The following is a 12,762-nucleotide window of genomic DNA, read 5'->3' as shown; positions in this document are numbered from 1 at the left end:
GTATTCCCACTTATGAGAAATATCTAGTCAAATTCATAGAAACAGAATGTAAGATGGTGGTTGACAGAGGTTGTGGGGGCGGGTATGGGAGTTACCATCTAAAGGGCAGATTTTGTTTTGCAATAGGAAAAGGGTTCTGGAGATCTGTTGCACAACCATGTGAATGTATTTAACGCTATTTAACTGTACACTTAAAAATGATTAAGATGGGAAATTTTAAGTATCTTCTTTCAATTAAAAATATTTTAAAGTAAGTACATAGTTTCAGGGAGAAATTAAACCTTGTGCTCTAATAGAGCAGCTATAAAATAAAAATTTTAAGTTCAGTAGCTCTAAAAATTTCCTGCTAGGTCTCAGTGCATCATATTGAAAGATGCCCCTTTGAGACAAAGCAACCAGTAAGCCTAGTGCTCCAGCCCTCCCCAAATCCCAACCACCTCAGGTTGAGAATTCATGGAAAGAGTCATTTCACCCACTTTTCCAATTGTGTTTTATTCTAGAACAAATAGTTCTACAACAAAACAATTTACAACAGTACATTTCCCCACTATAACAGCTCCTTCTTCCTTCAACCCACAAATCAATTGAAGATACTACTTGGCTGTGTGTTTGGAAAATTTTTGAAGAATTCCAATGTCAGTCCTAGAGCCAGCTGGCCAGCTTCCTTCTCTGCTGACAGGGAGGAGCCAATGACCAGATGCTCTCTGACCCTGGGTTTGTGCAGTGGAGCCTCAGCTGGTGAGTGGGTGGTAAGGTTTCAGTAGTGTCCCTCCCTCCCTGACCCTGTGTTGCCTTGCTCTGTCATCATTTCCTGCACACAGTGGCAGGATACTGACAAGAAGCCAGTAACTGGTAGCCACAGACAAGATATGCTGAAGCTCCATGTCCTACCCTTGCCCCAGCCTGCATGTGCCCGGGCCCCACCTGCTGGAACAGGCAAGCAAAGACAGCTCTCTCTAGGCCACGACTGCTCCATCAAGGGCTCAGTGTCCAGGCATTGTCCTGAATGAAGAGGAGCCAATTCACTCAGGATACATGCAAGGCACCTAACAATGAATCCTCCTAACCACCCTGCAAGGTAGGCTTAATCACTCTGCCCACTTTACAGATGAGGAAAAAGGCTCAAGGGCAAAGTCACAGGCTTTTCTGAAGTTTCAGTGCTAAGTGGCAGTAAAGATGGGGCTTGGAGGTCTGTGTGACCCAAGTCCTTGGTGGTCCTAGTACCCCAAAATTGCCCCTCAGAAAACATTTTTATATAAATTAAAACTCAAAAACCACAGTAACCGTTAATCACAGAGCTGAGAGGCCCCAGCAACTATGCAGACTATTTCCAAGGCTTTGATGTAAAGGAACCTAGTGCTGGGCAAGGGAATCCTGATTTGGGTCAAAATAAATATGCAAGTTCTCATCCAAAGCTTCTCTGTTCTCCCTTGTGAGCTGTGCCCTGTGATCCTGATGACAAGTTTGTGAAGGGGAGGCTATGGGCTCTCCTATTCCACTGCAGCCTAGCAGGAAGGGGACAGGCACCATGGGACGTAAACCTCCTACAATGGCTGCAACCAGGGTTCCAAATCAGAGATGGGAAGAAATGTCCCCTTTAGAGGTCTTAATTCTTTAAATTTCAGGACACATTTATTCTGAACCTGAACATGACTGTAGAGGAAGAGGTAGCAACAAGAACTAAATTAATTTTTGTCACATAAGTTAACATAAGGGAGCTGCAGGGAACTGACCCCTCCCTCCCCACAGGCAGTTGTTATCCCTGTAGCTAGCACAGTATGGTGACTCCAGGAGACCTGGAGGTGGAGAAGGCCAGTGACAGTCCACCTGCCATTTCCACAGAATCTATAAAAGTGCCATCAGCAAAATCACAGGAATCAGGAGAAAGAATTAGCAATAGCCCTCAGGGACAGAGGGCTGTGCTATGGGCAGAGGGTGTGAAGGACAAGGATTCCAGCTGCTGTGACCCTGGGGCTGTCAGGCTGCATCCTGCCAGCCCTGCCCAGGATGGACAGCCCAGTGCTGTCCTGGACCCTACTTCCCATCCACCACACTCCTTCCTCTCACTCCCTTCCGTCCTGCGCTCCCCCTGTTCCTCTTGTGGTGTCCTGGGCCAGGTCATCAGGCCAGTACCGGTCCTCCATATATTGCTCCATGTCAGTGCTGCTGTCAGGCTCTCTGTCCTCAGAATGGGTCCAGAGGCTACTGGCTGCCTGCTGTTCCCATTGTGCCTCCACCAGTCGGTACAGCTCCATGGCTGTTGTGGCGTCTTCCACGGATGAGTGCCCATGCTGGCCCACCTGTGGATGAGAGCCGCTACATCACTGCCTGGTGAGACAGGCCTGTGACCCCAGAAGTAGCACCCGCCTCCCAGGGCTTTTTGCAGGGGCCCAAGAACACATACCCCAGACTAAGTTCAGAGGAAAGGGTTGGAATCTCAGCTGCATACCATAGGCCACCTAACTTCTCTAAGCCTCTTTTCCTCGAACACAAGACATGGTAAAAAATCTGCTTCAAGGGCTATAAGACTAGATGGATAACGAATATGAAGCACAGTGGGAGCAAGAGTCAACAGCCCCCTGATCAAAGGCTCTGTGTCTGGTGGTAGCAGAAAGGAGAGTAACCTATGGGGATTAAAAGGACAGAGCCAGCTTAGGTAGGGGACAGGCCTGAAAGAGATCAGACTATCAGGCTATCATAGTGATACTGGGAAAGGTTGTGGAGAGAAACACGAGGGCAGCTTATATAAGTGGGAGACCCATGCTTCATGCAACATAACCTGGACTGGAGAGGAAGAATGGTAAGGTACACTTGTGGCCCAGCAGCGGGCCTCGCTCCCTCCCAACCATCCCGGTACCACGCACGCACCTGGATCTTCTTATGCAGCAACTGCAGGGCCAGGTCCTTAAGAGAGACTCTGGCTCGGGTGTGGAGGTCAGGCTGACTGAGCAGGTTTGGGACATAAGTGGTGTCCCGAGTCTGGCTCCGAGGGTGGATGTACTTGAGGGCCTGGAAGTCATTGTGCAGCGCGTGCCCCACCACAACCTTGCCCTTCAGGAGCTTAAGGATCTGAGAATGGAGAGAGGAGGAGACATGAAGCCCCACTGTTAGGCTAGCAGTAGACGAACCCCAAGTGCCCTCAACAATGGGTGCATGGACTGGAGCATCTGGAGGGAGGCAGCACAGAAATAGGAGACCATGAACCCCACAGTCAACCACCCCACCCCAAATGTGAATCCAGACCCGTCTACTGACTATAACCAGTGGTATACTTCAGTTCTCTGCACTCTATGAGGGGAACATTACCAACAGCATTCCACGGGATGGTTGTGAGGATTATGGGGACAAGTCTTCTAGTCAAAAAAACAAGCAACTCTTCACTGCTGGTACAGGCTTTGCTCTCAACCTAAAGACTTCATCAGCCCTCCACCCCACCTAGATCCTCCCCAACTTCTCTCAGGTTGCAAGTCTCAGCTTCAAGGCCCTTCTCAGGAGGCCTTCCCATGATTTCCCACCGCTGCTGCTCTCTCCTTCAGGAGACACATTTTCCAATCACATAGTTAGCTCTCAAGATGATGTAGACACCCCTTCCTCACTGAGACTCCCATGAGTGCAAGGACCCTACTTGATTTGACTAGTAAAGCTTTGATGAAAGCCCCTTGTTTATTATTAATTATTGATCAATAAAGACCTGTTGTTTGGGTGAATTCAACAGAACAGTGTATCACATAGGCAAAGAAACCATAAATGGAAGCCCCCGTGAGTACTAAAGGATATGGTTCTTTTTTTCAGGATACTGTCACCCACCTTGCCCCTCTGTGCACTGATTCCTCCTTCTCACATGCTATACCTGCTGTTCTGTGCAGCTCTGGCCACCTGCAGAGAGAGGAGGGCGCTTCTCTCCTACCCCGCTGGGCCCAGCCCTTATCACCAGCCGCTGGCCTCCCAAGGTCAAACTGCTGGCAGTGCATGGTTTACTACTTTCATGGCAGATGGGTAAGACACACTTAGACTTTATGGTGGGGTTACTACCACACTAGTCTCACACCATGACCCCCACCCAACCACCAGTCATAAACTGGGAAGAGATCAAATCCACCCCACGCTAGCTCAGTCTGGGCAGAAGGTGGTTCTGTGCCTGAGTAAATGGAAGGGACCAAGGAGCTGGAGGGCTCACCACAGGCCTACCTACCTTCCTTTATTTATTTATCTTTTTAAAGTACTAGGGAGTGAGCCCACAGGGGTTTTACCACTGAGCTCCATCCCCAGCCCTTCTTATTTATTTTGAGAAAGGGTCTCACTAAGTTGCTGAGGATCTCAAAGTCACTTAAGTGGGCTCAAACTTGGAATTCTCCTGCCTTACCCTCCCAAGTCGTTGGGATTACAGGTGTATGCTACAATTGGCCATGAACCTAGCTTCCGACTGCTTCCATTCCTGATCCACATGACTGATAAACAATCACTAATCTTTTCAAAGAAATATTTAGGCCATAATGATATATGAAAAAGGAAGACACAATTTGAGGTATACCAGTATTTTCCAAACCTGCTTAATTCAAATAACTCAGAAACATTAAAAAGCAGTTGTTATGCTTGTTTTTAAAATGCAAATTTGTTGTAATAAAATTGATACAATAGAGCACAGCTCAAGAATATGAATTTCACCTTGGCTTATGCATTGTGAGAAACACTAAATTAGGGCGGAAAAACCAGCCAGCTGAACTGACTCAGTAGAAAGGCACAATATATACAAACCTCAAGTAGCTACCAGCAAATTTATTTACTTGTGTGATATGCCACATCCCTTCACATCTACTTCTATTTGTACCACTTTTTGTGTGTATGTGCATGCATGTGCACATGTGCATGGTATTACAGCCTGAATCCAGGGGTGCTCTACCACAAGCTATGTCCCAGCCTCTTTTATGAGACAGGGTCTTGCTAAGTTGCCCATGCTGGCCTTAGGCTTGCAATCCTCCTGGCTCAGCCTCCAGAGTTATGAGGATTACAGGTGCGTGCCACTGGCCCAGCCTTCTTATAGCACTTTCTGAGAAAACTTCTTCCTCGCATCAATTCACAATTAACCCAAGTAGCAACCCTCCTGACACCCATTTCCACAAGCAAACTTCAGATCTCTGTCAAGATAAAGTGCCCCACTTATTGGTGCAATATGCATTTTGTAACTATTTAACATGTGCAAAATGTGCCACCATTTATTACTAGATTTGTTATATTTCTGTGGTGTCACTGACCAGGTCTTTTGAAAGTTGTATGCCTGAACACCATTTCCCCACAGAGATGCTGTGGATTTTATGGCAGAGGTTTCTTTAGTGTGAGTATTTGTAGAAATGCACACTGGAGCCCTGCCCAGGCCTGAGACATTTTAAGTCAGAATCTTCATAGAGGAACCAGGTGGCAAGGATCCTAGACTGTTAATAAGGCTTTAGGCATTCCCTATGGTCAAGGGCATCTGATAATTCCATGTTAGAGTGGTTCTAAAACCAATCGATTTTGTTCAAAGCACTATAAAACTAACATGGAAATATGTCAGAACATTGACACCTTAAGGCAATAGGACTATGGGCCTTGATAATTTTACAGACACACACAGTTCTTTCGTAAAAGAAATCAAGCCAGGTACAGTGGTGCACACCTATAACTGTAGTGAGTTGGGAGGTTGTGGTAGGAGGACAGCAAGTGTGAGGTCAGCCTGGGCAACTTAGAGAGACCCTGTCTCAAAATAAGAAATAAAAAAGGATTGTGGATGTGGCTTAGTAGTACAGCACCCTCTGGATTCAATCCCCAGTACCAAATAAATAAACAAATAAAAATAATAGCAAAACTCAACATATAAGTTGCTTATGTCCCCACCACCCCCAATCCTTCCTTAGGTAGAGCCAGAATTTTTTACTTACTCTATTCTATGGAGAAGAAATATACTATTTGGAGAAATGAGGTGACTTTCTCAAGGTCTCTCATCCCCAGAGGCAAGGTGGTAACTCAAACTAAGGGATGCTCTGCCCAGCCCTTTGCACAGACCCAAACAAGACCCCAACCCTGCCCTCACCTCTTTCTGGGCCACCTGGAAGGGGATGGCCTTGCGCATGTGCTGCCGAGTGATACCACTCCAGCGAGTGCGGTAGTCAACGATGGGCATCTCAGGCCGGATGTACTTGTCATAGAGGACATCACCATGGTAACTCACCACAGAGCAGCGGGCCAGCTCACTCACCCGCCCTCGGGGTCCTGTGCCCACCATCTCACAGTCGATAGCTACACACTTGCTGGGCAAGGGCCCTGGAGCTTCCCTGGAGGTGGGTCTTTTGCTATATGGGCCACCACTGCCAAATTCAGCCCTGAGATGCTGCCTCCCACTGCCAGTAGCTTCAGTGCCTGACAGCACCTCCAATGGGGCTGGCAGCAGGGAGGATACTGGTTCTGGTGGCATGGTCAGTAGCCCCTGCTCCTGCAGCAAGGCCTTCCGGGCCATGAAGCGTTGGTGCTGTCGGCTCCTTCTCTTGTGCCTTCTTCGAACCACATCCCTGGTACTGGGGTTGGTGAGGGACAGGCATGGGTACTGAGCAGACCCAGGGGCTTCCTCAGGTACCATGCCAGTCAGCTCACAGCTCAGAGTATGGGAAGCCTAGGAAGCAATCTTCCAACAGGGTGGCACCCTGGGGAGAGAACACATAAGCAGAGAGACTGTATGAGGAGTGTACCAGGCCATCCCTCCTCTGACCCTGCAGTGCTCCATAGCTGGGCTGCCCTAGAGCTGAAAGCTCAAGGCACCTCACTAAGAACAGGACATATTTTATTAAAAACTGTACTCGTACTGTAAATACCACCTGGAAATCACTGCTCTAAATACTGCACGGACTCACTCCATCTCCCCAATGACTGGACAAAGCACTATTACCCTCATTTTATAGAGAGAAAAAAAAAACCTAAGACATAAAAGCTAATAAGAATCCCAAGTCTATATTCTCAACCTCAAGCCACAGTTCACTTCCATATTATTAGTACCCAAGAGTTTAGAGGTCTGGTTATAGGGAAATAAGTTACACAAAAGTATTCAATTTGAATATCCCTAATGCAAAAATCCAAAATCTGAAACTTTTTGATCCCTGACAATTATATTGTGAATAAGGCAGAAGAGGGTTTAACGTGGATCTTTATAAACTGTATATAACATACATACAGCAGGTGCTCAACAGTAATCTGCTCCCTTCCCAGAGAAGCTAAGACTCTTGCCCATGGTCGATAGCCAGCTATTCTCAGGCCAGTTGTCTCTGCCTGAACTCTCTGCCCTTTCCCAACACCACAGGCCTTTCCCCTGCCTCTCTCTGATCCTTTCTGCTTTGTTACCCATAAGCCCTCATTCCCACATGTCACAGTAAGGCTCTCTGGGATCCCAATTGTGCCGAGTGCTGGGCAGTGTTATAAAGATGGTCCCAGACTCTGAGGAATCTAGTCTCACCAGAGTGAGAGAAATGAAGCAGACAATGTATTAAGGGCTGGATTAGAGGCACTGGAAGGGAGGACAGGCCAACAGGCAGAAGGAGGAGGCTTCCTGGAAGAGGTTATGGCCATGTGATGAACAGTAGTAACCCTTAAGGTAGAAGGGAGAGGACTAAGTGGAGGGCAAAGACTTGACACAGACTCATGGTTGAGGCTGCAGGACCCACCAGCAACTTGATGCCACTGGAGCACAAAGCATAAATGGTTGTCTCCTTTTTACCACTTTATCTTCTGCCTCCAACTTTGGTGCCCTTCCACAAAACATCCCTACCCCAGGCTGGTGCCCCCAGACTGTTTTCTGCTGGTCAAGAGAATGAGAGAGACCCAGAGGCACCTAGATAAGTTATTGAAATGTTGCTCAGTAGTCCTGACCCACGGCATTAACTGTCTAGCTGGGGAGCAAAGAAATTCACCCTGTGCATTTTGCCCTGTGTTGACTGCGTAGGAAAATTATTATATTCTTCAAAGTCAGTAAGAGCTACCTGTATCTACCTCAGGGTTCTCTGAAGGTAGAGACAGAGTCCTGTTTGTCTCGGTCCCTTCTCTAACAGTCAGCCTAGGATCTGGCTTGTAGCAGGCCCTCTTCAGAAGCTTGTGAAGGAAGCCCAAGTTGGGCCTGCTATTAGCCAGAATGTGGGGACTAGAGATCTAGAGGCAACTGAGTTCCCTAGGACACAATTGCCTCTAGGGTATTTGTGGCTTGGTAGGGAGAGAGAGCATCCAAAAGTTCCAAGGGCATGCTCAGAATGGGAGTGATGAGTCGAAAGGAGGGGTACCTGATAGATTAGACAAGCAATGAAATAAGCAGAAGATCCAGATTAGGGAATGCCTGGCAGTGGAGGGGAAACTTTGCAGTGTTTTAGATAAGTCAGCCAGGGAACCCAGGAATGGAAGGGCCTTCAGAAAGAGAGATCACAGGCACAAAGCCCAGAGCCAAAGAACATCCACTAAGGAGGGCAAAGAGTTCAGAGCAGCAACTAAAAAGCTCGGAGGTGGAGAGCCAAGAGAAAAGTGAGTGGGGATTGCAAGAGAACTGTTCCTGGAGAGTGAGTACAAGTTCGTTTAATCAGAGCTTGATGGGGAACCACTAAGGGCTTTAGGGAGAGGGTGAAAGGAACACACTTGCCTTACAGAAACAAAGTCTGGATTTGATTAAGGGCTTGAGTAGTAGCAGCAAAGGTTAAAGAAGTGGGAAGGGGGCAGGAAGTGAAGCCAAGTGCCAGGTTTGCTGATGTCTGCATTTGCATTAGGTTTCCTAGCACCCTAAGCTAGGGTGAGGCTTGGTGACCCATCCTGACTCACCCATCCTTGGCTGGCTCATGGCTTCCACCAGAAGCACTCTCCTTTTTTAAAAGGGTTCTTCACTGTAAGTAACCTCCTCATACGACAAAACAGACCTTAGAATTTGGAACCTCAATTTGCCTTAGCCCAGCAATGGGAGAAAACCTGGCCTAATAAGACACATGCTAATAACTGTCTTCAGGGTGGGAGTGAGGAGCTTTCCCCTGCTCTGCTTTGGGGCTAAAAGTTCTGTGGGTCAGGGGCTGAGACCAGGGCTAAAGTGGATGTCTTTCTTGACTCTGCTGGCAAGGTTTTAAAGAAGTCAAAATTCAATTCCCTAAGAAAAGGTGTCTCTGGACTTGTTTTCAAGAGATAAAAACAGTCCTTCTCCATGTACCCTGATGCTGACACGTGAGAACCAACAATCATCACTGGCACATCTTGGGGACCCAGATGTTTAGCTGGGGATAATTTTGCTCAAGTGACACAACCCTTCGGCAAGGACAAGTACAAGCTGTTCTCCTGCCTGGATCCAGGGCTCTGAGGGTCAGTGCAGACACGGAGCCCTCCAGTAGGAGTCCCACATTTAAAGGAAGGGCCTCAGGCGCGGAGTTCTCTTAGTATAGGCCCCCTAGGAACCATGGTGAGAATCATCAGTGGTGCTGGGACCACCCGCTCGCGGGCAGAGCAGGAGGGAGTGGGCAGTCCTAGACCCTGCTCTGGCACGAAACAATTTGATGACCCAGGGCAAATCTAGGGCTTTGAACTAGGTTAAGGTTTCGGAAAAGCAGTGAATTACTCGAAACAAGAGATTTGTTACACTGCCCATTCTCAGGCCTATTCTCACACAGTCTGAACAGCCCTTGGGCGACCAAGGACCAACACTCTATTTTTAAAATGCGCGCGACCCCACCGGCAAACTATGATTCGATAATCGCCAAATCTGAGAAAACGGTTCACTAAGGTCCCCCGCGTTACTACAAAGTTCACGGGATCGAGAAAAACAAGGCGAGAGAAGCCCCGCACGACCTCGCCGCCCGCTGGGCATTCCCGCGGCGTGACGCGTGAGAGGCATGGCCACCCCGGGAACGGCTCGGGCGTTGGGCACTTACCGGCCGCGGCGTCCAGGCAGAGCTGGGATGAGGGAGGCGGTACCCAGGCCCGACTCCCGCACCTGTCCGCCGGAAGTGTGTGGTCGGCGGAGGCTAGGCACCCCCACCCCACCGCGGCCACCAGCGGCCCTGGACAGGCCGCGCCAGCGCCCCCGAACCGATGACCCAGAGCTGGGTCCTAGACCTCACCTGAGGCTGCGGACGTCTCTTCCGGCGAGCACGTGGCGTTCAGGCTACTGGCAGCTCCCACTTGCCCGGGCAAGCCCGGCTACAGCCTCCCGACCATTGGCTCGCTGGACCCAGCGCCCGCCTAAGACCTCTTCTGATTGGTTAAGCCTGCCCAGATGCGGTAGGAGTTCGCCAGTCGAAGGGCGGGAGCTCGCGGAGGGGGCGTGTCCGAGCCGGAGTGTGGAAGGGTAGTTTTAAAGAGAACCCGGCGGAGCGTGCGCTTGTGGTTCTCCGAGTTCCAACCCGCCTCGCACTGAGGGTGGAGATGGTCCTCCTGGGAGCCAGCCTCCTGCCACCCGAGGTCGAGTAACTTACAGTGTACACGCACATCTGCAGAATGGGAGTAGTAGCCTCCTCCAAAATTACGCAGATTGAGATCATACGAGGGCATGATGGGCGCTATTTGCTTCCTGTGCACTACTTTTTCATTTATTCTTTTGCAATATTTCACTCATGTAGGGAAGTCTTAAATTCACCCTTTTCCTTCTGAAGCTTCAGTAAGTCTCCCCTATGGAATAAACTGAAAATAGATACAACAGGAAGAACCTACAAATCGAATTTTCTGCCTGAGACTGGGAGTCTAAAACTACTACAGCTCAAAGGGATGGGGGTTTGTGCTCCGGGGGGAAGGGAGGTAGTATGAAAGGGTATGAAAGGTTGAGGGGAAGATGTGCACAGCAAGCAGCAGTTGTCTTATGCAGAAGTAGTCTTTCTGGAAGGAGCCACCAGTTCCTGCCTTACACTTCCCCCACCCCCAGCCTTAACTTCCTATGGAAAGATCCCTTCTAGGTAGAAAGTGGAATATCCCATAGGAATGCCTCTATCTGAATCCCCTGTTTACTAATGTGGATAAATGTGAATTTCTTTTACAAAAGGATGGATTTTCAGAGACATTCATTTGGCAGAGAATTGGGAGTGGTTGTGGAAATTTGAAAAATTCTCTCATATAATGAAATGCTTTATGTTTATTTTGATCTTGTGTACTACTAATAATTGCAATAATATCTCAATCAAAAGACAAACACTTAGAACCTTGTGGTCACAGTTTTTTTCAGTTCGCAAGTTCGAATTTATTTACATAATTTTGTCAGAGAAAAATATGAGCGGGTGCACCATAAAATAGTGCCAAGGATGAAAATATATTATGGTTGAATTAAACTTCATAGCAGAAGTTGAATGCAAATGTGAATTCAAGGAGAAAAAAAAAGCATGTTGCATCTAATGTCAAGTAAGAAACAAATCCAGCTTTATTTGAAAGGATTATTTTGGGTGAGATGGGGAGTGGTGAGCTGAGCACTCTGGCTATGACCACTCCACATTCTCAAGGATTAGGCAAAAAGCTTTATTTTTTAGGGCGGTGTAAATAAAGCCTCAGAAGAAATGGGATGACTAGAAGTGACATGATGGGATAGTAGACAGGAGAATGTTTTATCTTGGACCATACTATTCTAAGGAGGGCTGTTAAGAAGGGATTGTATACTGGTTTAGGTGAGAGAGGGCCAAAATTTGGGCACCATGGGGAGGGACAAAAGCTTAACTAAAGTTTAGTTATGCATATTGTTCCATTTAATCAGTGGGCTAAGCAGTTCAGCAGACCACTGATGAAGCAAAGAATGGGAATTTGAAGTGTCTGTGCTCAGCTTCATCAGAGGCCAGAGTGGAATCCATGGGTTTTATCTCAAGTTGCACGGGGAAGGGTGTTTCTTTGTAGTAATTCATTTCTAGAACACAAAAGAGTAAGGGTTTGGTTTCTTAACCATTGTGATTTTCAAGGAGCACAGTGGTTTTGGTAAATTAACATAGTAAGAACAGTTTTTTTCACCTACTTTAAAAATGATCCTACAACATGTACATCAGAAAAATGAGAAATTATACTCCATTTATGTATGATTTATCAAAATGCATAATTGCATTCAGTCATGTATAATTAACTAGAACAAATAAAAAATTAATTTAAAAAATGGATAATGTTAGTATCTGTGCAACCCCAGGTCTGCAAAGGCTTTAATGTACTGTTTTTTGATCCTAAATAAAGAATTTGCAGGATTCGAGGGAGAGAGGATTTGGAAATCTTATTACTTAGGTGCTCCTTGGAGGGAGCAGGCCTGGATACAATGGAGGGCTGTCCCCACAAGCAGGAGAATATATCTACAGGAGAGATTGCATTCCCACTGTGTGTATGGGTTTCTTCAGATGCTTTATGAGTACATGACTCTATTTCACAACCAAGATCATCCTGCTTCGATCCCCTCCTAAAGACTGGAGATGAGGGGAGCCACCGGTTTCCTTCCTCCTTGCTCCTCACAACACATTCTTGGAGGTCCTTTTCAGCTCACCTTTAGAAACAACAACCTAGGCACTGACTGCTGTTTACCCCAACGGTATCAAATCACTACATAATTTAGATGCGGTGCATTCCTCTGACATATTTCTTAAGATGTCAGATAGTTCTTAAGAGGGTGGTGTTTAGCTGGGCATGGAGGCACATGCCTGGAATCCCAGCCGCTCAGGAAACAGGAGTGCAATTCAAGATGAGCCTGGGCAACTTAGATGCTGTCTTGAAATAAAATAAGAGTGGCAATGTAATTCCTGTGTTCAATTACAAGTGCTGCAAATAATAATA

The 12,762-nt window shown here is 47.4% G+C and overlaps 1 protein-coding gene across 2 annotated transcripts; it reads right to left on the bottom strand.

Moving 5' to 3' along the window:
• Positions 1-471: 471 nt before the first annotated feature.
• AEN (apoptosis enhancing nuclease) lies at positions 472-10,205 on the bottom strand. 2 transcript variants are annotated; one of them, XM_079127524.1, is made up of 4 exons: positions 10,101-10,205; positions 6,068-6,674; positions 2,869-3,069; positions 472-2,300 (listed from the first exon to the last, which is right to left on the bottom strand). In XM_079127524.1, the coding sequence occupies exons 2-4, from the start codon at positions 6,608-6,610 to the stop codon at positions 2,064-2,066; spliced, it is 981 nt and encodes a 326-aa protein (XP_078983650.1). In that variant the 5' UTR covers positions 6,611-6,674; positions 10,101-10,205; the 3' UTR covers positions 472-2,063. The 2 variants fall into 2 exon arrangements, with proteins under 2 accessions (XP_078983650.1, XP_078983649.1); XM_079127523.1 differs by lacking the exon at positions 10,101-10,205 and adding an exon at positions 9,912-10,094.
• Positions 10,206-12,762: the final 2,557 nt, after the last annotated feature.

The sequence above is a fragment of the Sciurus vulgaris genome (assembly GCF_902686455.1).
Source record: "Sciurus vulgaris genome assembly, chromosome: 2".
In the NCBI taxonomy this organism is placed as follows: domain Eukaryota; kingdom Metazoa; phylum Chordata; class Mammalia; order Rodentia; family Sciuridae; genus Sciurus; species Sciurus vulgaris.
Note: the sequence above shows the minus strand (reverse complement) of the source record. Positions and strands in the feature narration are given on the sequence as shown.

Bases quoted from the DNA above. Each gene is read 5' to 3' on its own strand.
- AEN (XM_079127524.1), bottom strand. From the start codon at position 6,610: ATGGTACCTGAGGAAGCCCCTGGGTCTGCTCAGTACCCATGCCTGTCC. The intron at 3,070-6,067 runs GTGAGGGCAGGG...CTCCATTCTCAG, and splicing joins TCCAGGTGGCCCAGAAAGAG to ATCCTTAAGCTCCTGAAGGG. The intron at 2,301-2,868 runs GTGCGTGCGTGG...TCTCATCCACAG, and splicing joins TGCTGCATAAGAAGATCCAG to GTGGGCCAGCATGGGCACTC.